The sequence below is a fragment of the Toxorhynchites rutilus genome, chromosome 3 (assembly GCF_029784135.1).
Source record: "Toxorhynchites rutilus septentrionalis strain SRP chromosome 3, ASM2978413v1, whole genome shotgun sequence".
NCBI lineage: Eukaryota > Metazoa > Arthropoda > Insecta > Diptera > Culicidae > Toxorhynchites > Toxorhynchites rutilus.
The window spans coordinates 215,534,766-215,561,069 of record NC_073746.1 but is presented as its reverse complement, the minus strand read 5'-3'; the positions used below and the strand labels follow the sequence as shown (position 1 = coordinate 215,561,069).

The following is a 26,304-nucleotide window of genomic DNA, read 5'->3' as shown; positions in this document are numbered from 1 at the left end:
AATTAACCTGAACATTTTTCCGGAACTTCGAAATCAAAGATAATTTACATAAAACACATGAACCAGATCTTTTGTATGTTGACGAGCATTGCAATTCCTACAGTAACAGTACAATGATAGCGAATATGGTGCAATGCCAACATATGAATTCACCACTGCTATCACCTGCAAATATTTAGTTCAAAAGTAGTCCAGTTGGGGTCACTCTGGTGCAAATCCCCTTTTGATTGAAACATTTTTAAGCCGTTGCTGATTTATTTTTACAACCGCCAATAAAATGGGCAATTAATTCCAACGACTATTAAAAGACATACCGTTATAGAAATACCTGATCTTCAATCTTTGCTAAACGGTGCGATAAAGGTAATTTGCCGCTAAAACAGGCTATGTCGTGTAATGAATTGCCTTCGTGTGAATTTGTGTCGTCTTCGTGCAAACATCGTCTCGTCGCATTATTACTTGCTCTCTCAGACGACGACGGTAGCAGCAGTGAACACTCCTCAGTGAGCTAGATTTACGAAGGTGGCTTTTTTGTAGACCTGATACAAGCTGTGGGATATTATGTTTCACCCATTTCTAGAAGATGCTGACGCACACCCAAGGTCAGGTGCGCTGAAGCTTTAATTCAATTCTTGCCGACTGTTTACATGTTAGTAGTTGTAGTGATTAGATTAAGGCACATTGTTTTTTTCTATGACAAATGCATCTATTTTAATTTTAATGAAGTTGATTTGCTGCTCATAGTATGAAGTTATTATTAAAAACTTGAAATTGGTACTTTGCATCACCTAATTAATATAATTGATTATACATCCGATTTCAGTGTCATTCAGGATAGACTCCTTTGAACATTTCTTCCTACGGGCTAATATACAAAAAATCAATACTCAGTGTAAACTATAGTAGAGCATAACATGTCATCCATTCAATCCGTGCGTTACCGAATCAAGAATTGGAAATCGTTAACATAAAAATGTTCGGATATTTATTTAAACAAATGTTCATGAATTGAACAATATTTTTTTATATTTTTGTATCATAATTCTTGAATACCAGCCTTTCGATCCTTTAATACATCCGAAAGGTTATTTCTAATATCTCAGTCACAAATCACCATAGGCGACGCCGTATTTCTATTTATGTTGCCGATAGCTTTTTGTTCCTGCAAGTCACATTGGCAATTCCAGCGAGACATTGAATATCCGACCGTTTGGCAATACTTGCATTTGAATGAACAGTAATTGACACTGAATGGTTCAGCACTACCCGCGTCGCGTCGAAATGAATTAATCAGTATTTATGGAGGGTACATTTAAATAAATACTACAAAATCCAAGGGCCACACAGCTTTCGTTTTCACGTTTTATCTCCAGGTAAGTGTGAGAAGCGCTGATGGGTTGAACGTACCGCTAATGGCCCCGAACAGCTCGTGAGTGTCACAGCCGACAACTGATGTACGGAGGTGTCGGCTGAAAACTTGTCGGCACTTGTCCTCCACTCCGTTTGAATACGCTGCTGTTGGCGTCTTCGATTGACTTTAAGTACCGCCTTTTGTGTATCTTATTAGTAGTGAAAATATCTGTTCACAATGCCGAACATCACGGGGATGCGAATCTGCAATGGCTCGTAGACGAGAAATTCAACTCATTCAAAAGAACACGGCACGTAAAACAGAGCCGCTCAATGGCAACGCCAGGAAGAGTCGCATGTTTGAATCGTGAACATTGCCCTTTCTTGTCTTTTTTCTGATATTATTTGGCAGACATGGCTATGAAGACAAAAATGTCGAGCAAAACATGAAAACATTCAACACCTTGAAAGGAAAAAGACATTGTATGGAAAATGCATTTTCTTCTATCAAACTATAACAAGACCATATGACCATGGTTGACATTGGAACGTTATTCCATATTTTTGCGACTCCTGATATAAAGTGGAATCTGAAAAGATAACATTCCTTAGATAAATTAGTTTACATACGGACGATATAGCGCTTTGCGACGCAATGGTGCGATAGAGCAAAAATGTACCGGCGGTCTTTTATTATTACATTCGTTACGGCGAAGGCACACGTCACCATAATGAGCACTTGCAAGTGAAATGCACTCGTTATAAGAGATGATAAAGATTGCACTGATGAATCAGGTAATCTTGCCTGTCAGAATTAAAACGAGTTGTTCACATCAGATCTACGAAGTATTTCTTCAGTATTTTTCATTCCGAGGCGGAAAGTTGTTATTCATTTGCGTGATATATTTTTTCCAATGAAAGTTTTTGCAACGAACAGAAACTAGACAAAAATAAGTCGAGATAGACGAAATTTTATCAATATTCAAATAGTCATAACTTCTCCAGAAAGGGACTTACTCAAATGCAACGGAATGCATTTTATAGAAAAAAAAATCTAGTTTCAAATCATTTCCTGAGCGCTGACGGATATGGGATTTCTGGTTTCCGGATTTCCGAGATGCTAGAAGATGAATTTTTCCATCGCTCATATTTTTCCTTGGATAGGTTTTTTTTTTCATAATCGTATTGATTTCATAAATGTTCAACTGACTGGTAAAGTGGCCAGTATTGTATATCGGTTAAATCGTATCAATATGGGTTTGATAACTCATGTTCTTTCAGTAGAGGCGTAAGTTCATTCGCCTTCAAAGCCGCGATAGTTTAAAGCCTCGATAATTCAAAATATCCTTATTGTTCTTTCAAAGCGAAGTCTACAGATGATTTTTTACTGGAGCTATCCTAGCTTACGTTCATTATGTAGTCGGGGTTCCCCCGGAAGAAAATTAACATTTTCGAGCAACAGGCATTACTCTCCGTAACATCTTAAGATTCCAAATTCAAAAACAAGTAAATAATTTATATAACGGGTGGTCAATAAAAAGTGAGCATGATTTCGATACCTTTCTGTGAAAAAAAAAATAAAGAGCGTACATTTTTTCCTCACCAAGAGAATTGCTCTCTGAGCTCCCTAGAAACGGGTTTCTCGTTTCATTTCGCTCGGGTGCTGGCATTTCGATCAAAGATGGCGTCGAAACAACAAGTACTCCGAGCGCATTGTACGGTTCTTCGAAACGCGTGAAAGTTAAGGAAAAAAGTTTACAGTAGACCACTTTCGGGACGAAAATGTGCCGGTGAACACTGGTTACCGGATCCTGGCATGCCGGAACGTCGAGCGGAAAACTGGTAGTGGTCGTCCGGCGAAGATCAAGACGAAAAAGAAGAAGAAATCTCTGAAAAGGCTGTTCGACAACCAGGACGGTATTGAGACGAACCAGCACAGGAGGCTGAAAGTCTCAAAAATAAAGAATTAAAAAAACAAAGATGGTACGAGTTTGCGTGACGCCGGTTGAAAATTAAAAAAAAAAACGCTTCCATTCCATCATCCACAGAACCCTCAAGCAGGAAGGCTTCGTCTGTCGGAAGAAGTCTAGGTCCCCAGGGAACGCCGACGAGGAGATAGCAATCGTGAAATCTCAGTGCCGATGGATGATGAAGAATTATTGCGGGACGTCGTTTGTGCTGGACGACGAGAGTTATTTTCCGCTGTCAAAGTCCCACTTTCTCGGCAATGACCGGTACTGTACCAGCGACAAGGCGTCAACACCCCCGGCGTGAAGTATAAATACAAGCATAAGTTTGAGAAGAAAGTTATGCTGTACATTGCAATCTCCGAAAAAGGGATTTCAACGCCTGGTTTAACATGCCGAGCGGACTTGCCATCAATCAGGAGAAGTGCCTGGATGAGATCCTGGTTCCGTTCTAAGAGGAGCATTGTTAAGTGATATTTCGAAATAATGTGTCCAAATATATACCTCTATTCTCGTACATCTGTATACACCCCTCGGCATGATGTTCATTCAATAGACAAGTGTTCATCTGAATATTGTATTCATCTTGAGGAACGTATGACTTTTCTACGTCACTTTTATTTCCCTTGCGTGTCACCTTTTTCAAGCTCTCTTTCCCGTGGATTTCATCAGCAACGGATCGTATCTGTGTAACAGCTATAAAATATCGTTCATTTTGGTCCTTCGAACCGGATCGATTCACGGTAAGATAAATTACTTGTTAATTAGTAGCCTTATAGGTAGTGAAACAACATTTTCAAGTTAAACGACACACGGGTCGGCAAATTGAATTGCTTTGCACATAGCATTTGAATGCAAAAAACTTTCATCAAAATGGCGTCAAACAAGCTGAAAAATGGAACGACAATCGGGTCGACGTTCGTTCAATAAGACACATGGGTCTTTTCTGAACAATTTCGAGATGGAGTTTGGGCCATCGGGGCTAAATCCATCTATATTCTTGCAAATGCGACATTGCTTCAAACATGTGTGTTTGATGAAAACGAAAATTCAAGCCAACGGGGCTAAATATATCAAAATCATATTTGAGCTCACTGGGAGCAGCGTAGAACTTGTGTGTTCGTGAATATAAAAATCGACATTCGGGTCGGACTTTGATATCAGAGGTTGTCCCAGAAGGAAACGCTCTTTTCCGGAAAGATAAAATGGCGGCTCAAGCAACAAAAAATAAAAGTAATCATTTCATTTGACAGGTTAAATCATGGCGGAAGTCGACGACGTGGAGGTTGTTGTTACGGTTGCGGATGAAGAGGCTGAGCAGTCAAATTCTTCAGGAGCAGTGCTGCTCATCACGCAGGATGATTTAAATCGGTTAATCGTACAGCGAAATCACGCCAGTACCAGGAAAAACAAAATTATTGAAAACATCTCGGCGTTCCAACACGATACTCTATCGTTGGAAACAAGGCGCGAGATGCTCAAGAACTGTTACCAGAATTATGATCAACATCAAACAGCACTGGAACAAATTGTACCCGACGAAGCAAATAACCGAGACGAACTGGAAATCAAATACATATCGGGGCTTAGCGAATTCGAAAGGATCATAAGAAGCAAGAAAACCAATGACACGGCAACTGCGAGCCATGATACCGTGCGCTTGTCAACTATAAACTTACCGGTCTTTTCGGGATCCGGTGAAAGTTGGTTAGAGTGGTTCGATAAATTTAACGCTCTAATTCATCTGCGCACCACATTAGCCACAATTCAGAAGTTCGAATACTTGAAACTCTCGTTGCGCGGATCAGCACTGGGATTGATTGATTCACTGCCAACAACGGAAGCAAATTACGAGGTTGCATATGACATGCTGGTGCGACGCTACAACAACCCTTAGCTACTCATCCAAAAACATACTCGAGATCTGTTCGAACTCAAGGCAGTTGACGTGAACACATGCGCTATCTTCAAATTTTGAAACAACCGGTGGAGTCGTGAGATACGATCTTGATTCATCTGATGACCAATAAACTGGACCCAGCCACCCGTCGTGAGTGGGAAGCTGTCTCTTCAGGAACAGTACCTGCATCGTACAGCATGCTGGAAAATTTCGTAACGGACCGCTGTCAAATGCTAGAAGCTATACCTTCAAAGAAAAGATCTTATGTGGAAAGCACTATTCCTGCGAAAAGGGTTAATTTGGAAGGACGGGCACTGACAGTCACAAAACCATCGCAATTATGCGCAGCTTGCAGAGGGGAACACTTTCTTGGAGGCTGTAATCGGTATCGTGCAAAATCTATCGACGAAAAGCTGAAGATGATCAAGCGTTTCGCACTGTGCTACAATTGCTTCAAGTCAAACCATACTACAGATAAATGTCGAAGCGGAGGCTGCTTCAAATGTGATGGGAAGCATCATACATCCATCCACCGAGAGAAGAAAGAAAGTTTCTATTACAATGACAACCCACCAGATAAGCGTCATCAAGAGAAAAGTGAGTAGTTCTTGTAGATTCCGTTTATATTGAGCGATAGACGAATAACTTTGTTTAATAAATATTTATACAGAACAAATAACGCAGACTTATCCATCGACACAAGCATCCATCCTCCCTACGGCTATAGTATTGGTTCACAGTCTTGACCGTGCCCCAATATTGGGTCGAGTCTTATTAGACTCAGGCTCACAGTTCAACTTCGCTACGAAATCGCTGATGAACCGTTTAGGAGTACCAACTCAGACGACCAAAGTTAACGTGTATGGCTTTGGACAATGCAAACAGCCAGTTCACGAAAGAGGTTGAATTTCTATCGAATCACGCGTGTCCGATTACCATAGGACAATACCAGTGCTAGTATCGGACAATGTAATCGGGAGCATTCCCTCGAAGGATTTGAACACAGACAACTGGAATCTTTCAGACGTAAATTTAGCGGATCCTGATTTCCATTTAAGTAGCCCAGTTGACATACTACTGGGAGTTTCGATCGTATTTGACATCATTCGAAGTGGCAACAAAGACATTGGTGAAGAACTACCGCGTATTCAAAATACGGCACTTGGGTGGGTAATTGGCGGTGGTAGGGCATACATAAAGGCAAACACCGAAGTATCAATGGTAATCAGTGGAACCAAGAACAGTTTCGTTCCTATTGAGTGGACTGAAGAGAAATCATTGTGCGAGCAATTGTTCGTAGATACCACCACACGCACAGAAGACGGCCGTTTTATAGTGCGACTGCCACGAAAACCCAACTCTGATCAACTGGGTGATTCTAAAACCTTGGCTCTAGGACAATTCTTGAAGCTAGAAAAAAGGTTTGAAGTGGATCCTTTGCTACATCAACAATATAGCACTTTTATTTCTGAATATTTAGAACTAGGTCACATGTCCAAGGTAAACGAAAAGGACTTAGACGGACTGAATGGCCCTGTGTTTTATAGTCCTCATCACCCAGTATTCAGACCTGAGAGCGCTACCACAAAATTAAGGGTAGTTTTCAATGCATCTGCAGCTTCTTCTAGTGGTCTATCACTGAATGACGTTCTAATGACTGGACCCACGATTCAGCAGGACACCTTCAACATTCTGCTCAGATTTCGGTTTCCCAAATACGTGTTGATTGCGGATCTCGAAAAAATGTTTCGACAAATTCTGGTCCACGAAACAGATTGTCAGTTACAGTACATTCTGTGGCGATTCTCTAGCGAAGAAGCCGTATCCACATACCGGCTCAACACTGTAACATATGGTACATGTTCGGCACCATACGTTGCAGCGCGATGCTTAAAACAAGTAGCAATTGAATCTAAAGCTAGGTTTCCGCAAGCTAGTAGTGTGATTGAAACAGACTTTTATATGGACGACATGGTGACAGGTCTCGACGATCTAGACGAACTAATTGAACTTAAAGAAGAAATTACAGCGATACTAAACGACGCTGGGTTCAAACTTCACAAATGGAATTCAAACTCATCTGCGTTAGTACCCGATGATAGGAAAAAAGATGAGGTAAAGATTCTAGGTCTACGATGGAACTCTAAGGTGGATGTTTTTGGGTTTCAAAGTGAACTTCAAATGCACACTAAGATCACAAAACGTAACGTGTTGTCAGATATTCAAAAGATCTATGACCCACTCGGAATGCTCAGCCCACTTGTCGTGCATGGTAAGCTTATAATGCAAGATATTTGGTCACAAAAATTGGACTGGGATGAACCGCTACCAGAGGCGATAGCAGACAAATGGAGATGGTTCTGTGTTCAAATATCGGAAATTCATAATATCGTATTTCCTAGGCGCATAACGACATCGGAACCGAACCATAAAAATATTATTGAACTGCACGGGTTTTCGGATGCGGCTAAAAGAGCATATGGCGCAGCAATTTATGTGAGAACCATTACAGAAAATGGTGCTCAAATTCAACTACTTTGTGCTAAATCACGAGTTACGCCGACAAGTGAGAAAAACACGGATGAAAATACTACAATCCCCAGAATGGAGCTGAGAGCTGCTTCACTCTTGGTGCATTTAATGGAGAAGGTCAAAGCAACAGTACATGTTAAAATTGATTGGGTATATTACTGGACAGACTCTACTGTCACATTGGATTGGATCGCAAGCCCAACGAAGCGACGGCCACAGTTTATAACGAACAGAGTAAATGAAATCAACGCGAGAACCTCAATAAAAGACTGGTACCATGTTAGCTCTGGAGAGAATCCTGCGGACCCTATATCTAGGGGTTCTTCAGTGAAATTGTTGGCCAAAAATTCGTTGTGGTGGTCCGGTCCTGATTTCCTATTAAACTGCAACCAACTATGGAGTCATAGTGAAGTGGAACAGATAGACTGCTTCATAACACGGAATACAGAAAGAATATCGGAACCAGATGACATTGCAAGTCCGATAAGGGATTATACCTTACTCGAGCGCTATTCAAGCATAGGAAAACTGCAGCGAGTGGTGGCATATTGCTTAAGGTTCAAGAAAATTTGTTTTTCGCGTGACAACAGAAAAATCTGCTCACTGGCAATGAATGAGCTAAAGGATGCTCTGAAACATATCATCAAGATTAGTCAGAAGAAGAAATTCACCTCGGAGATTCAACAACTCACAACAAACAAAAAACTGAGTAATTCAAGCTCGTTGTTAACGCTACGACCATTTTTAGATCAAGATGGTTTATTACGAGTTGGTGGTCGCATCCAGGCAGCTGGTCTGGATTATGATCAACTGCATCCAATCATCCTACCAGCCAATTGCAAATTAACCTTCTTGATTGCTGTCGACAAACATATATCGCATCTCCACATCGGACCTCAATCATTGTTATATACAATAAGATTGAACTACTGGCCGATCCATGGAAAAAACTTAGTGAGAAAAGTTGTTCACCGATGTTTAACATGCTTTCGAAATAACCCTCAATCACTTAAGCAAGTAATGGGAGAGATCCCAAAAGTACGATTAACACCTGGTAGACCTTTCCAAACTTGTGGTGTTGACTTTGACGGGCCATTCACGATCAAGGAAAACTTTATACGAACTCAGAAGACTCTCAAAGTATATGTTGCGCTGTTCATTTGTTTACGTACGCGTGCGGTTCACATAGAACTGGTAAGCAGCTTGTCAAGTCCCGCCTTCATTGCAGCTCTCAGAAGATTCAGCAGCCAACGAGGTCAAGGCTCTACTATTTTCTGCGATAATGCTACCAATTTTGTTGGCTCTAAGAACGAAATTCAACGTTTAACCGAGCAATTTAAAAACCAGATTGAACCTGAAGTGCGAAAATTTTGTGCAGTCGAAGAAATCGAGTGGAAGTTTATCCCACCCAGGTCTCCAAATTTTGGGGGCATCTGGGAAGCCGGCATAAAAAGTGTCAAACATAACATGAAACGGGTCCTAGGTTCGACAGATGCTAACGCTACTTAAACAAATCGAAGGATGTCTAAACTCAAGACCTATTTCTCCATTATCTACGGATGCACGCGATCCTAATCCATTGACACCAGGTCACTTTCTAGTTGGCGGACCAATTACTGCCATCCCCGATAAACTTTTTTGTGAGACATCGTCAACCCGATTGACAAGATATGAAGAAGTGCAGAAAAATCTTCAGCTCTTCTGGAATAGATGGAGAGTTGAATATCTCAACAACCTTCAACAGCGGACAAAAAAGTGGTCTTCGAAACAACCGGACTTATTGCTTGGACAACTGTGTCTAGTAAAAGACGACGCGTTACCAGCGAATACTTGGATTACGGGACGAGTGATCAAACTTCATCCTGGACCGGACAAGCACATTCGTGTAGCTACTCTGATTACGGCAAAAGGTGAAATCAAAAGATCGATAGGTAAGCTTTGCCCTCTACCAATTGAAGGAGACGTTGGTGGGGGTGGAGTATGTTAAGTGATATTTCGAAATAATATGTCCAAATATATACCTCTATTCTCGTACATCTGTATACACCCCTCGGCATGATGTTCATTCAATAGACAAGTGTTCATCTGAATATTGTATTCATCTTGAGGAACGTATGTCTTTTCTACGTCACTTTTATTTCCCTTGCGTGTCACCTTTTTCAAGCTCTCTTTCCCGTGGATTTCATCAGCAACGGATCGTATCTGTGTAACAGCTATAAAATATCGTTCAAGCATCATTCTGATGGAAAGTATGTCTGCTGGCCGGACAAGGCGTCTTCCCATTACGCCAAGGAGACATTGGCGTACCTCAAGGAAAAACAGATTACGTACGTACCAAAGGAACGGAACCCGACCAACTTGCCCCAGTGCCGTCCGATCGAGGATTTTTTCAGCTTCCTCAGTACCCTGGTGTACAAGAATAAGTGGCGGGCCACGGACACCAAGCAGCTGACCATGAGGATCCGGAATTACATTAGCATTAGCATTAGCATTAGCATTAGCATTAGCATTGAGCAAGTTGCACAATATCGTAGGTGGTACGAAATCAGAACTGTTATGTAAAAAACTAGCCTCCATCCGTTGCTGATGATTGGTAATATCTCTTAGATGAAGGCATGTTTTCTCCAACAGTTAAGAATTGTCCTGGCCACGTCCTTACAACTGCTAAGGAATGGGAAGGAGTGTTAGTTCGACATTTACTTAAGAGAGATGCAGAGAACTCTACGACCTCTCATAAATGTCTCGGGAGTTTAGGGATGTGTTAGTAGGGTAGGTAAGCCATAGGATACACTCAGCCGGTGTTACTGGCGCAGCTTCTTGTTACTATAACTATAACTATAACTATAACTATAACTATAACTATAACTATAACTATAACTATAACTATAACTATAACTATAAATATAACTATAACTATAAATATAACTATAACTATAACTATAACTATAACTATAACTATAACTATAACTATAACTATAACTATAACTATAACTATAACTATAACTATAACTATAACTATAACTATAACTATAACTATAACTATAACTATAACTATAACTATAACTATAACTATAACTATAACTATAACTATAACTATAACTATAACTATAACTATAACTATAACTATAACTATAACTATAACTATAACTATAACTATAACTATAACTATAACTATAACTATAACTATAACTATAACTATAACTATAACTATAACTATAACTATAACTATAACTATAACTATAACTATAACTATAACTATAACTATAACTATAACTATAACTATAACTATAACTATAACTATAACTATAACTATAACTATAACTATAACTATAACTATAACTATAACTATAACTATAACTATAACTATAACTATTACTATTACTATTACTATTAATTAAAGCTGAAAGTATCTGCTGAAAGAATTGGTTAATAAAATTCTATGATACAAAATTGTAGAATGTTATGAATATATTTCGGCCTCACCATGAGGATCCGGAATTACATCCGAAAAATGGATATCAGTACCGTCCAACGCTCTTGTGAGAGCATGTCCACCAAGTTGCACCGTACGGCTGAGCACAGACCCTTTGCCAACATTCACTGACTTTTTTTAACAAACAAATGAAACACAAATGTCTGCATAGCTCAAAAACAAATTTATCTATTTATTTATTTATTTATTATTATTGTTTCATCATTTGTCGTATGACGAATTTCATGCCAACTCGACTGGCCGTTGGCAGCACCATCTTAGATAGCAGTGGAACTTTGTGGGTGTAAAGACATGCATACTTGAAATATTCGAAAAACAATTAGACAACTATTTGGAAAAAACTAAATTTTTCTTCTTAAATTTTTACAAAAATTTATAACTTAAAAACTGTGACACCTACAAAATTCATGTCAAAGGATGAAGTGTAGGAAATTGTTTAAATTTTTACGAAGAAATACCAAAAAATTTCGCTGAATAAAAAGTTCTTTCAAAAATAAAAAATAAAGTTTTTCTAAAAAAAATTTTTTTTTTAAATTCCCAAAAATATATATATGAATAGCCCTTAAAATTTCCAACAAGTCGTCCATACATCGTAAGATGGGCACTTTTACAGGTAAAAAGTTTTTCTAACAACACCTTTTTTATATTTTCTTTGAAAACAATACAACTAATCCTAATTTTGTTTAAAGTCAAGATAGCGATATAGTGTATTCGACAAAGTTTTAGATATAATTAAAATGTGAACTTTAGTCGAAGACGTCAACTTTCAATATGTTATAGTTTTTGGAATATAAATCATTTTTGTATGAAGACTCCTTAAAAAAATAATGTTTTGCTCGAAACATTTTTGTATGTAAATTCTCACGTTTGACAGGCTCTTGACATGTTTCCAAATAGAGAAAAGTTAGCAGAGCATGTAAATCGCGATAATTTATACATAGAAACGTTACGAATTAAACATTAATTTTTTTTCAAAGAAAAAAATGAAAAAGTTGTTGTTCGAAAAACTTTTTCCATGTAAATGTGCCCATCATTCGATGTATGGAAAACTTGTTGGAAATTCTAAGGACTATTTATATCAATTTTTTTCAGAATTTTAAAAGCATATGTTTTCGAGAAAAATGAATTTTAGTTTTCAAAATATTTTTTTTTTCAATGAAATTGTTTTCCAAAAAAATCTTTGATGATTTTTGATGAAAACCAAAATAATTTCCTACATTTCATTCTTTGACTAAAATTTTGTAGGTCTGATATTCTTTTTGTAGGTTTTTTTTTAAATTTTGAGGTTTTTAATCTTTTTTTTCGAAAAATCATGATATAAAAACTATAGCATCTCTAGGCACTCCGTTGATCGGCGTTGCCCTTTCGTCCTGAGTAGGAATACGATCTACGAAAAAGCTTTCAAAATGTTGCGCAAAAAGGTCGCACTTCGCTTGTGAAGTTTCAGCCCATTCTCTTTACGTTTAGAAATTACGGAGTTCCAGAACCGTTTGGGATTCCTTCGAAGATCGTTCTGTATCCGTTTGTAGAGAAAGCGATTGTATCCGCGATATAGACCTCATCGAATTGGCGTTTAAGAATGGGGCATCTTAAGCGGCAGTATAGTTTTGAAAATTTGGAACGCCTTCTGCGTAATGTTTGAAGGCGAACGTTAGACCATGCAGGATTTCTTGGGGTCTGCTACGTGGCACTGCATGCGTTACGCAACTCATAAGAATGCGGGTAAAAGAGTTGGTGGCACTATCAATATCTGAGGATTGGAAAACATCAGACCAATCTACCTGTGAAAGTATTTGGTTCAAAGCGTCGTAATCGACTCGGCGGAAATCGAATCTTTCAAAGTCATAAGCTTCTTCATAGAGGACGGGCGGTTCGCATTTCACAGAATAAATTAAGGCAGGATGATAGCGATCAATGGGAACAATCCGTTCCCGGGCAACTGATACGGTACCATTGTTCACAAGTGGGTAACTGAAAAAATGAGGTCAAGTAATTCGAGCAAATCATCAATCAAGTTTCGTTGTTGCAATACATGAAAGGATATATTGCGAGTAGAACCTGGCTGGCCACTTTGATGTATGACTGAAGCGGATCCACAGAAGCATGACCGTTCTTCGTTTCTAGACAAACCAGGTTGGTTGGAATCACCAAGCAGAACCGTACTATTAACTCTGGGCTCTAAATACCTCAGATGCAGCATCAAAACAAAGTTGCACGAAATAGCTGTCCTGACTTCTATCTGGTGGTATATGTAGTGCGCCAATCAAAAGATCACCACCCTCTACCGATGCTATCACCCATAACTGTTCGACATTACAATAACGGACAGCTGAAGAAACATGTGCCAGCTTCATCGCGATTAGCACACCTCCACCACGTCGACGGATGTTGTTAGTGTCACAACGATCAACTCGAAACACTCTGTAATTATTGCTGAACAGCTGGGCAGATTGGATACAATTTCTGTGAAGTTTCTGTGAAGACATAAATATCACAGTCCAGTTCAGCGGTAGCGAGGAACACCTGGTCGATTTTTGTCCTCATGCCACAAACGTTCTGATGCGAAATCCGTAGCGCAGATTAAAATTGTTCATTCACTGGCAGCACAGAATGAAAGGCTTCTTCATCGACAATGGGTTCTGATGTCAACTAAATCTGCATCATCGATACAATGGTGAGGGCTGGAACGCGATGACGAATTAGGCCAGGAAATGTACAAATGAAGCTTCAATTTCTGCATAACTATAAATCTAGAACTAATCAAGCAAACTAAACCAAATTTGGCATGTGGAGGTTTTATGCGACAAGAAACGTTTCTAAGGTCGTCCAACACTCCTCCCACTTCGCTAAGGGAGAGCTGACGAACGAATAAAACACCAATTTCAGCATAACTCGAGAACTAATCAAACAAATGAAACCAAATTTGGTATACGGAAGTTTTAGGGGGCAATAAATGTCTCTATGGTGGTTTGACACTCCTCGTGAATGTGTGAAGGTATTGATAACTCTCCTGAGTCCAATTTTCGACGACAGCTTCTATCATACCATTGTAGCTTGCGGAATCTCGCACGTTTGCAACGTTGCTTGAAAGATAATGCTCCCGGTGGTTATTAAGACACTTGAAACTATGTTTGGTCGCCCGGAAGTTATCATCAACAAATCAACAATTCGTAGCAATCACATCACCTGGTGTTGCCTCAAAATCTAGTTAGAAAGCTATCGACAAAACATGAAGTTTCAGTGAGCGCAACATGTTCGTGCAAGAAGGAAATGTCCACTAATTTTATGGCAACGGTGGTCAAATCTGTGTACGAAGAGCAACAAATCTCATGGAAAATACAAAGAATGGAGCCTTTGTATTGCGGACAAAGTAATAAGAGCACGAAAAGCTCATCTTTTTTGGTAAGAAAAAAGGTCATTGCTTGAAGAGCTGCACGAAGTTCCAACAAGACACGTGTTCAATTGCTGAAAGTGGTCACGGTCGTTGAAAGTACAGAAATTCCAACCGATGTGGCATCTATGGATGTCAATATCTTCACCACCAATTGCTGCATGGTGAATCCGATGAAATCGTGATAAATCGGATTCCGCAATCATATCCGTTGAGAGTCACTTTCATCACCATTGAGGAAAGTTCATAGTCTTCTTCATTATTTCAAAAAACTTGCATAGGAGTCTGTTTTCGCCAGAGTTTCTGACTGTGCCGAATTTCACTTTCCGACGGAGAAAACGTTAACCGGACAGTGTATAGCAATTTCATTCTTCCGAATTCGAATCTGCAGAAAAAAGTCAGGCCGAGGACATAGTGAACGTGATGCGATGCGGGCGCGGGCGCGAGTTCGTTTGCGGGAAAGCTCTTTCGTTCACGAATGCGGAAATCAAATGCAAACCGCACGGACCTGACATAGTGAATTAAAGTGTTTTTTTTTTTGTAATTCAATAAAGTGAAAAAATGTGAATAATAAATTGCGCGTTGCCTTTTTTTCTGCATTTGAGTTCCTTCTTGGCTCTGGCCGGAACAGAGTCTACATCCGACACCGTTTTCGTCTCTTGAATGAAAGGTCTTTTGCAATGCACATTGAACGCAGTCTGGTTGGAAAACTTGGAGTGACACCGAAGAATGATAGTTGTCAAGGACGGAACCGTCCTTTCTATAAGAGATGACCCGCCTACGGCTGAAAGTCTCTATAAGAAAGAATAAAAAAAACGTCCTTTCTACTGCAGGCCATGGTCCAAACACCTGGTGCATTTTACATGACATTGAAAAAAAGTATTACTATTAAAAACGGTATATGCATCTATAACTATTGAGTAACAACCACAAAACTGAGAGCTGTATTTAGTGAGGAATATTATCCGAATCGCACTCATACAACGCAAGATACGCAAGAAGAATTTTCTTAATTAATTTTTCAAATTTCCTTGCTGGACTGGAAATATCTGAGATGAATAAATGAAGTACACAACACATTAAAAATAGTTATGTATGACGCGTCACTGTTATGGTGCTAGAGATCGATTATTTCCAGATTCAAAAATTGCTGTTCCATATTCGCACAATCATGATGAAGACAACATCCACGAGCGTGTTCCCGAGGTGACAGCACGGATCAAAACAAACATCGATATTCCTAAAATATGCATGTATGCTATATTAATGAACCTTACGATTTTTTATTAATTATCATCACCGCTCACACTCAGATATAGATAGCAAAAATTCCAAAAAGTTTGTCAAATTGTGTAACGCAACCACGGCAGACACGGGAAATCGATAAACCGAAGCGTTGACTTGGCCATAAAATGTATCATACCATATTTGCACGTAGTGTACCATTCAAAAATCTGGAACGGGTTATGCAAATTCGTACCCGAGAGTCTGATTGATGGATGATCATAAAAATTGAATTAACGACAACGTGTTTTGGTTCCTGCTGAGAAATAATAAGATACTGCTGAGATATCCCATAAGCACTGTCTCGGCCAACGCGCTGCCTCATCTTTCGGATAGGGAAGTTTTGGCGATAACAAAAAGTGATTCTCGATACATGGGGTAGAAAACTAATCTTCATCCATTTAGGCCAATCGATTTCTCTAATATGGATCAAGTATGGTGTCATAGATTTTATGTTATTATTTGCACCTTTCCAATTGAAGATGCGGACGATGATAATATTCTGTTCGGCATTTATCTCCATACAGAGATCCCCCTTACAAACAATCGCACTTCAGCGTGAGGGTTCCTTTTCGCGTAGAGTTTAAATTTAAATTTTAGAATAAATAACGCAGGTACATATTTTTAGATCACGCCGTGCGAAGACCTGCAGCGAAATATACGTTTTCGATGTCCTTCTACTTCTTCCTCTTGTTCTTCATTTTCATCTCTTTCTTTACGTATTCCTCCTATATCAGCTTTCACGTCTAGAGCGTTGTAAAGAAAAAATGTTGTACGTCAGATAACATGTTCATATGCATCTCTCTCTCCACCGGTATGCATGCACATATTTCTATGCTAATTCGCGTCGAATAAAGCACGCGTGCGCAAATAAATTGTCTGTGTCTTGCGATCCACGCCACGGCGGCGGTCTCATTCCGTTGGTCACACATCCGCTGGGGAAGAAAACATTCTCTTCTTTCTTTCCGCGCAGTTTGTAACAGTGTCTTCTCACTTCACTTGTCAGCTCACTTTCTGTTATTATCGCTTCAAGCTGTGCGCGCCAGAATGTCTCCTTTCCATACAAGTCATCCTATAACGTTTTAATAGACACACTTTTCAACTTGATAATCGACTTGACAAAACACATCACATTGTGCGGCTGTTAAACGTTTCAAGGCATCTAAACTAGGGTGATTTATGTTGATTTAGTCGTGGTTAATGCTAGTGAGCATAAGAGATTTGAACCGAATGATATTATTCAGCTCTATTTTAATAATGAGATAACAAATTATTCATAATTTTAGAGACGCTAGTTTCTGTCAAATCTGTCATATCAAGTTGTCATACATATCAAGGTATGACAACTTTAAAAAAAATAACTTCTAATTGGGGCATTCGAATTGGGTTGGTTGAGATCCGTTTTGAAGTCTACGCCGTGTCCCGATATGTTTTTCGGCTGTTAGTGTTTTATTTAGGATATTCAAAACCAGAATGTTCTGATTGCAAATTCTTTTATTCGAGAAATTATTATTTGTGTAGCGGGAAGGGCATTTGTGATTCTGCGTAGTAAACAAAAGTCTAAGGTATGTGTAAATAAGAAACATCAGAATCTGCAGGTAATTTGTTTCCGTAACACACTGAATTCACCAGAATTTTCAATTTTCATGGCAGCGGTAACTTTCGGATCCTGAGCTGTCCTTAGACGACCTGTGAATTCCCTCACAAATAGTAAATCGTTCGTTCTTTTTTCTTCGCTCTAAAACTCTTCTTATGGGACACTGCGACGGAGGCTAAAATGTCTTTTTTGTGCGCGTAAAGTAAACAGGATGTTCTTGAGCTTGAGCTTGAACTTGGGTAGACTGTACACTAAGGTGCCAATGAATGTATGGAAAAAAATCGACCCTAAAATTTATCCTATACAAAATGTTCACCACCTCGAAAAAACACCCTATGCCAAATTTCAGCTCAATCGGACTTAAGGGAGAGTGGCGCAAAGCGGTCAACGTTTAAGTTTTTTTGAAAATCGAGAAATCACCCAAGGGGGGAGTAAAGGAAATCGGGGTTTTCGAAATTTTTTTTCTTTATGCCAAATGTCTTAAAATGACACCGCTTGACCGCTTTGCACCACTCCCTCTTAAGTCCGTTTGAGCTGATATTTTGCATAGGATGTTTTTTCGAGGTGGTGAACATTTTTTATGGGGTAACTTTTTGAAATTCAAGATGACCATTTTCATTGGCACTCTACACTTCGTAGTTGCTCTCCGTAATTGACCTGAACCAGCGAAATTGCACAAAGAACACACCGAATGACGCTTGGGAGTAGCATATCATTCTCATTGTCCAAGTTTCAGTGGATCGAGCTTTAAATAGTCAATAACGACGCCGGTCACGTCCTACAGTCACCAACGGAAGAGAAGGAATGTTAGTCAGATATTCGCCACCCGAAGGCCAGAAGGGTCGCCTCTGACCCCATTGGCTACGTACCACTTCAGGACATTCTTTGAATAGTGGCACGAAGCTAGATCCGGCCAGAAGATCGTAGGTTGCATCAACAGAGGAAGTAGACGCTTCTGTAGACACTCTTTGAGGTAGATCTGCCCGTTTACATTACCGGTAGTCACGAATGATTCACTCCATTTGCCACATGAGGAGATCGCTTGCCAAATCATGTTTTACTTAGCAAAATTTGAAAATTGCTGCTTCTTCACTCCCTCCGGAATATCAAACTTCTGCTGGACGGTGCAGAACAGTAGCCCCGGAAGCTGCCGGAAGTCCGCCTTGACATAAGTCTCATCATCCATGATGAGACAACGAGGCTTCGTCAGCATCTGGGTGTACAGTTTCCGGACCCGTGACTTTCCTACCTTATTTTGCTGTTCGTCGCGATTTGGAGCCTTCGGCACTTTGTACGTATGCAGTTCCTCCCGGTCCATGGCTCTCTGAACGAAAGACTAGGACAGATTTAACTTTTTGATCACATCCCTGACCGAAGCATTGGAATTCCGTGATCCTGATCACTAATAAAACATCCATTCTGACCGCATTTCCCCTTCCGTTCGATACTCAGAGTTTCGTAGTAACATTGAATCACGACTCACCTTTGACTGCACGAGTTGTTTTCCGATGAGAGAGTTGAGGATTCTCCAGGCACTAGCACAATATCAATTCGCGAAGTTGCTTTTCGGGTGACGCAATTTTTCCAATTTTCAAAAAACTGACAACACAATACAAAAAACAATACACTCTAAGCTACATCCACTCAAATTTTCAAGAAAAAATACCCAATGGGTAATTTTCTACAGCTTTTTTTCCGTGATGTAATTTGATGTAAGACACCCTTTAATAACCATGGATAACAGCTATTACAACCATCCTCCTTAGGGGCTTAGAATATGAACATGGAACAATTGAGCTTGATGTTGTTTTTTCAAAGCTGGGAACAAACAATAAGTTTTATTTGTGTTCTCCGGAAGATTATGCATAAAAACATCGTTTTATGAAAGTGAAAATTGTCAAAAAGTAACATGGGACAACTATGCATAGAACGGCAGAGCAGAGGGTCTTAATAGTTTCAGGTTTTTTTTGCGGACATGCTACTATAGAGATCCGACATTCGCAAGCAAAGTTAAGACAAAGCAAACATGATGTTTTACCCTCAAACAAAAAAAGTCAGAGGATAGTACTGTGTCGACATCTGATGTCAACATTCGTGTTTTGGAGGCAGGTTTCTCTCTATCAGATCAGTAGACCCGAAGTTTTAAATTGTCATAATTTGAATGAAAATATTTACTTGATATTTGATTACTTACCATGTATACAAATATGAAACCGGAATTTAACAATAATAGTTAAAATTCATATTGATTATTTTGTTAAGTTTTTAGTTTCTTTCAAAAATATCCAATTTAAAATATCATAAATTTCATATAGCCACAACAACTTTTGGGGCTGAATTGTGTCTACGAACCACGAACTGCAGACATAACGAGTGACAACTAAAATTTTGAAATTTCTTTCTCAAACTGTCAAAAACAAATGGGCTCGAATGGTATTCAGGAACGATTCTTTTCTTGTTTTATCCGGCCAAAACACGAATTATCCATCTGCATGATGTTGTCGTTTTAACGGGATCAAAATTATCTTCAAATATTCGTTATGGTACACATCTTGATTGATTTCCAAACCTTGCTTGAGCCATGGCTTAGAAGTAGTTCTCTCAGAAATGGCAATATGCAGCATCACTTTCTGTTCAAACTTATGTTTAAACATATCTTTTATGTTCGGAGATGGTTTGATCGATTTCGTTCTGGTGTAGTGGCTGTCGAAGATACACCCCGTACTGGTAGGCCAATCGTTGTGGAAATCGATAAAATCGTTGAAATCATCCAAGTAGATCAGCATGTGAGCACTCGCTCGGTTGGCCAGGAACTAGATATAGACCATAAAACCGTTTGGAACCATTTGCAGAAGATTGGATTCCAAAAAAGCTGGATGAATGGGTGCCACACGAGTTGACGCAAAAAAAATCTTTTAGACCAAATCAACGCCTGCGATGCACTGCTGAAACGGAACGAACTCGACCCATTTTTGAAGAAGAGGGTGACTGGTGATGAAAGGTGGATCACGTACGACAACCTAAAGCGAAAAAAGTCGTAGTCGAAGTGCGATGAGCCGGCCCAAACCATCGCCAAGCCCGGATTGACTGCTAGGAAGGTTTTGCTGTGTGTTTGGTGGGATTGGAAGGGAATCATCCACTATGAACTGCTCAACTATGGTCAGACCCTCAACTCGGTTCTCTACTGTGAGGCTTGACCGTTTGAAGCAGGCGATTGACCAGAAGCGGCCAGAAATGATGAATAGGAATGGTGTTGTTTTCCACCAGGACAACGCTCGGCCTCACACATCTTTGATGACCCGCCAGAAGCTACGGGAGCTCGGATGGGATGCCATATTGCATCCACCGTATAGTCCGCATCTGGCTCCAAGTGATTATCATCTCTTCTGGTCCATGCAAAACGCTCTTGGTGATACTAAGTTGGTCTCAAAAGAGGCTTGCGAAAATGGCTGTCTGAGTTTTTTGCAAAATAAGGGGGGGGGCGACTTTTTAAGGATTTATTTAGCTTTTCAAAGATAAGTATCTCTCCTGTTCCCCAATAGATTGTGACAGAGCATTTTCACCACACATATTTTTTATACCTTTTATTAATGTAGAATACAGAATACATTGCAATACGCATAGAACATAGAGAGCACTGAGCAGAAGTCGTAAACTATTGGTATTATCTTACAATGAATTTTACAGTGGTGTCGATGAGACCAACGGTGCTGCGTCATTGATGATGAGACCAACATCAAAGCGGATCTTAAACAGTTGCTGAGACAAGAATATTCCACGGGCAAGACAAAATTCAAGTCTCATTCAAAAAGCTGCCGAAATTTGCTTCCAAGTACCTGATTTGGCAGGCCATATGTACTTGTGGCAAACGGAGTGATCCATTCGTGATAAAAGGCAGCATGAACGGCTACATCTACAAAACTGATCGCCGAAAGACATTAACCCACCAAACTGTCCTTACTTCCGTCCGATCGAAATCTATTGGGCCATGTTGAAGCGCGAACTTCAGAACGCCAATGGAGAAGCGAAAAACAAAAAGGAAATGATGAGGAAGATCTAAAGATCGCATATGTCGAGCTGTTTATTCAAACTCATCCCAAAATTTATCCGACTTATTTAAGCTAAAATAAATACATATACTGAACTACCGTAAAGTTTTGGTTTTGTTTAGACAACTATAGCCGATTTATTAATCAATCTGAAGTGTCGCAATAATTATCGACTAACCCTTTATCAAGAAATGACTAAAAAGAAGAGGTATGAACCGATCATTACCCGAGTGCTTACTTTCAGTACAATTAGACTGAAACCTCATCTTTTAACATAAATACTTGTGGAATATTTGCCAAAAATAAATTAATTATCTTAAACTCATTAAACGCCTATTATTGGTATTTTGTCCAAGTAAAATATTTGCAAAAAAAATTCAAAACTGCTTATTAGCCCTTTGCGGTCGTATTTGAGTATGGGTGTCGAACTGGTCGGAATTATTTTTCCTTGAAAAAGTAGTGACACATGCAAGAATATGAAAAAAAACTTTTTTTTGTGTACTATGTTTATGTATTATCTTAACAATGTATTTTAATGTAATGTTTTTATATAAAAAAAGGTAGCTGACCCGGCAAACGCCATAAAAATTATTTCTAGTGAATATGTTGGTTGTTAAATAAAAAAATAACTAATGCATTGTAAGTACATATGTTTAAATGTTTTAACGATCTACACAAACGTGAAACTTTTGTGACTTTTGTGTTTGACATACCGAGGAATAGAACGTCAAGTCGATGACCGCTGACAAAAGTTTAAAAAAACACAAACCATTCTTTTTCTTAATTCGATGTATTTCATTATCTGACATGTTTGATCTCTTTAAAGTTAAAAGTAAAATGAAAACAGTTATATATTTGTGTCGTGAAGTAGAAATATTAAATAGTGAAAATAAACATAAAGGGCCTGGCTGGGTAAGGAATCACCAGCTCTATGGAAAATATTATATAGGGTACCAAATAAGAAATTTTGACTATTTTTTTGAACCCCTATGTGGTTCACCATAGGGTCTATGGTAAAAAGCGTACTTTTCAATTTATTGCACACCATTCTCAATCACTTCGAGATAAAAATGAAAAAAAAATCTGAAAGTGCATCTTACTATGGTGTATTGAGAAACGCCGCGGATAATCCGCTCGTGAATAATCAGGGTCCCACTGTATTCGTATTGTATTCGTTGTCCGCTATTATCAATATTTCTTCGCTGATATATTGGACATCCACCTACGCTTGCGATCGTGTCGTTAGTGAAATCTTTAGGAAAACGCTTTATACATTTTCCGTCTGCCACGCAAAGCGATTAAAGTTTTAGACCACGAGGCCATGAAACATGTTTGTGTTAAGAATATCAAACAGTAACCCATATTCTGTCATTGGCAAACCCGAAAGCAATTTTAAGTTGCTGAAATTTGAATGAAAAATAATACTCGATGTTGTTTAAATATTAGAAGACATAGTCATGACCATAACATAACTATGTTTCTACAAATCTTCTTGTATTCCCGCCAAAATTTTATCCATAATAAAAAATCATTATCAGAGACAATTTTCGTTCTATATTTGTCCCACTTGCAGAGAATGCCGAACACATCCAACAAGGTGGGAGACCGAACACGTGTTATGTTGTAATGGAGCTCATTTAAGGCTTCATTTCTTGCTTGAACACACATGCTGTAATATCATGACAATGCATGCATGCAATTCATGGTCTGACAATGGCAAAGGCTGTGTCGGCGTTGGTCATGATAGCATCTTGAAAAGTGAGTGTATCTTTCGTCATGCCGCTTCTGTTGATTGTCTAGAATCGCAATCGTTCGCTCTCTACCTCTATGTCGTTTGCAAGTTATTCTAAGTTGTGATGACGAACGTTAAGAACATTAGGGACGTTAGTACCATTGAAGAAGAAGATGGAAACCGTCGTATAAACGGTCTGTGTCAACGATGGACTCCATATTATTGTTTCTTCTTCGAATCACAATTTCTCGCGCCACTGTGCTGTCCAGCAATGTCTTCGACATCATGTGCATTGAATATAGACACGTGTTCTCCAGCCGATGTTTTATAAGAATTAATGACAATAGCGTGAGTGTCCCCTTGCAATCCGAGCATGAATGATTTGAAGAATTTCAACAATTAATTGTGCGTATTCAAAAAAGCTTCCAGCTCGCCAGCAATGCGAATGGCTTTAGCAGAATTGGGGTTATCGGCGCATGTGCGAACGAAAGTTCGATGGAGCGGATGTAGTGCCATTTGTCATTCAACATCGTAAATATATTCTGTTCTGTTTTAAAAACGAACGACGGGTCAATTTTTTGGATATTGTTTACCAATGAGTGAACCATTGAGGTTATGAGGTATTTTTGTGCCAAACTCAAGAAAAAAAAAATACAAAAAAATTGTTATTTTGAAAAATTATTATTTCTGCATAGGTCCAGCCTACACGGTATTAAACATTCGTTAATCGGTACCCTAGCGATATCATATATAGTTTACGTCCTATTCTCACCCCAACCATGTTTTTGGTGTATAATTTCATGATTATCGGTCGAGCCGTTCCGGAGGAGTTCGCCCACGAACATCGTGACACGAAATTTTTATATATAACAAGAAAAAAGAATTTTTCACACTCATGCGATTATTTAAATAACATGAGACATTTATGCAAAAAGTGGTTCTGATGCTTATGAACAATTTTTTCCATCACACCAAAGTGTTACAATGGCTAAATTCTGCTGTTATGATTTTTGTCCCACAATGCTATGTATTCAGCGCACTGTGCGTTGTCTTGTTTGGGTGACTACTTTGTTTGATACTGAGTAACGTTATCTATTACTCATAGGAGCACCGTATTGATTCGTGAACAGGTTCACTAGACATCAAGCTTCATTTAGGAAAAGCATAAACTGATACTTGGTTGAGTAAAATATAAGAGTAGCATGGTTCCTTGCTGTGGTGGCTGAGAGCAGACGAACGACCAGAATGGTAAAAAAGCTATGGTGGCTGAGAGCAGACAGACGACCACAAAGAGTTAATCTCCTGTGCGATCAATAACCCTCGAAATAATAATAATCCAAGACAAAAAAGTAATTCTGATTCAATCAAAGATATATATAAAGGTTTTTTAGAACAATAAAAGTTAAGAGAATTCTTCAATTGCGGAAGTTGTTTACCGAAGTTCTGAAAATATGTGGGAAGGTTCATTAAATAGTTATCGTTAAAACACCACAAGCTTCTAGGGAGTTATTACATTTTTAATAATATAAATAATATACGTAATTACACTTCTACTGATCTTCTAACAACATTGAAAAGTAATTATTATCCGCGTGATCGCAACGTATTAAAATATAAGATATTGCTCTACTGTACAGTATTAGTTTAGCAAAAATGCAAATCTTCTTTGATCGAAAAAGTTTTCAAAAGAAATTGGTTCACACTGCCCTATGTATATCTTCGTTTTACAAAAATTTGAGTGCAATAATAATTAACTTCTTCATTCAACTGCACCATGTAATTAACTTCTTCATTCAACTGCACCATGTAGAAGTTGAATAAAAAGCGACAATCTGAACTGATTTGGAGTCAACTGCAAGACAAACGTCTTGCTATTGGGAAATGTAATAAACAAATATCAATACTAAATAGACGTCTTCAGTCGATTTATTCAGTAAAAGGTGGAAAGATAAAAGTAATAATGATAGTACTGTAGCATCGTGACCATATTTCATTCGGGTTTCGTTTTTCCCTACACTTCATAATATTATATACAGACTCGCTGCACACTCGCTGGGAACGCGTGCAAACGCTTACACAGGCTCCAGCAAGCCAGTCCAGATGACTCCTCAGCAGCAGCAGCAGCAGCAGCAGCAGCGAGCGGCAGTGGCTATGAAGAGCCGTAAACTCGGTCGTTCATAACTTGTAGTGGTCCCTGGTGAGTAGAGCGATTCCAGACTCCTCGTGGACCGACGAGTGCAGTGAATGGTTAACATCAAACAGATATACCATAGATAATTTATTTATTTATTTATTCAAATTTACTATTTATGACTCAGTAATGATTGCCTATCCTGACCAATGATTTTCTGGCCAGCCTGGGGTAATACAAGCAGTGGCGGCTCACTGTTCCAAATATGAGTCTCTTATAAGTATTTTCTCTCCATACATCAACCAGCAAATAGCGTTGCAACTATATTCCGATCTTGAATAGCTGTAGGACTCGTGGTTTAGTATTATTTCATTCAATTGTTAACCACAACACGGAAAGTACGAACAAGTTAGGGCCACTTTGCACTCAAGGTCAAAGACGAATGCGGTGAATAAGCACCTTTTCCGGAATTTCGCTGAACCAGCAGCATGAAATCTGAATGACATATTTATGCAAATGGCAAAAGCACGACAATAAATCTCGCTTTTATACCAGGTAAGGGAAAATCATTTTAAAAAAATATAAATCTGCCGCAAAACGATCAGTAATACCAACATTTGAGATTTTCCAATCGTGATTGCACAAAGAGTTAAACATGTATTGCATATCATCACGTGCCGTTGGTTTCTTTTTAAATCCCACACAACCCGTTCTTTCATTAAAAAACAACACAAGACGCCACTGATTACATTGACTTTAAGATATTTTGACTAATGGTTTCTCATTTCATTGTGGCGATATCCAACGGTGTTTATAAATGGAGAATATTTAGCAATCTACTTATTACACGAAATGATAAAAGCAGACCTCGCGACTCA

General features: G+C 38.9%; 2 protein-coding genes across 3 annotated transcripts in view; one reads left to right on the top strand and one right to left on the bottom strand.

Moving 5' to 3' along the window:
* Window positions 1-26,304, bottom strand: part of LOC129779951 (uncharacterized) — a 177,638-nt gene that overhangs the window by 135,296 nt on the left and 16,038 nt on the right. The window lies entirely within an intron of this gene.
* Window positions 5,337-25,476, top strand: LOC129773925 (uncharacterized). The gene is made up of 6 exons (XM_055777592.1): window positions 5,337-5,814; window positions 5,888-6,077; window positions 6,159-7,489; window positions 9,494-9,659; window positions 9,939-10,172; window positions 25,332-25,476. Exons 1-6 carry the CDS (start codon window positions 5,337-5,339, stop codon window positions 25,474-25,476), a joined length of 2,544 nt encoding a protein of 847 aa, XP_055633567.1.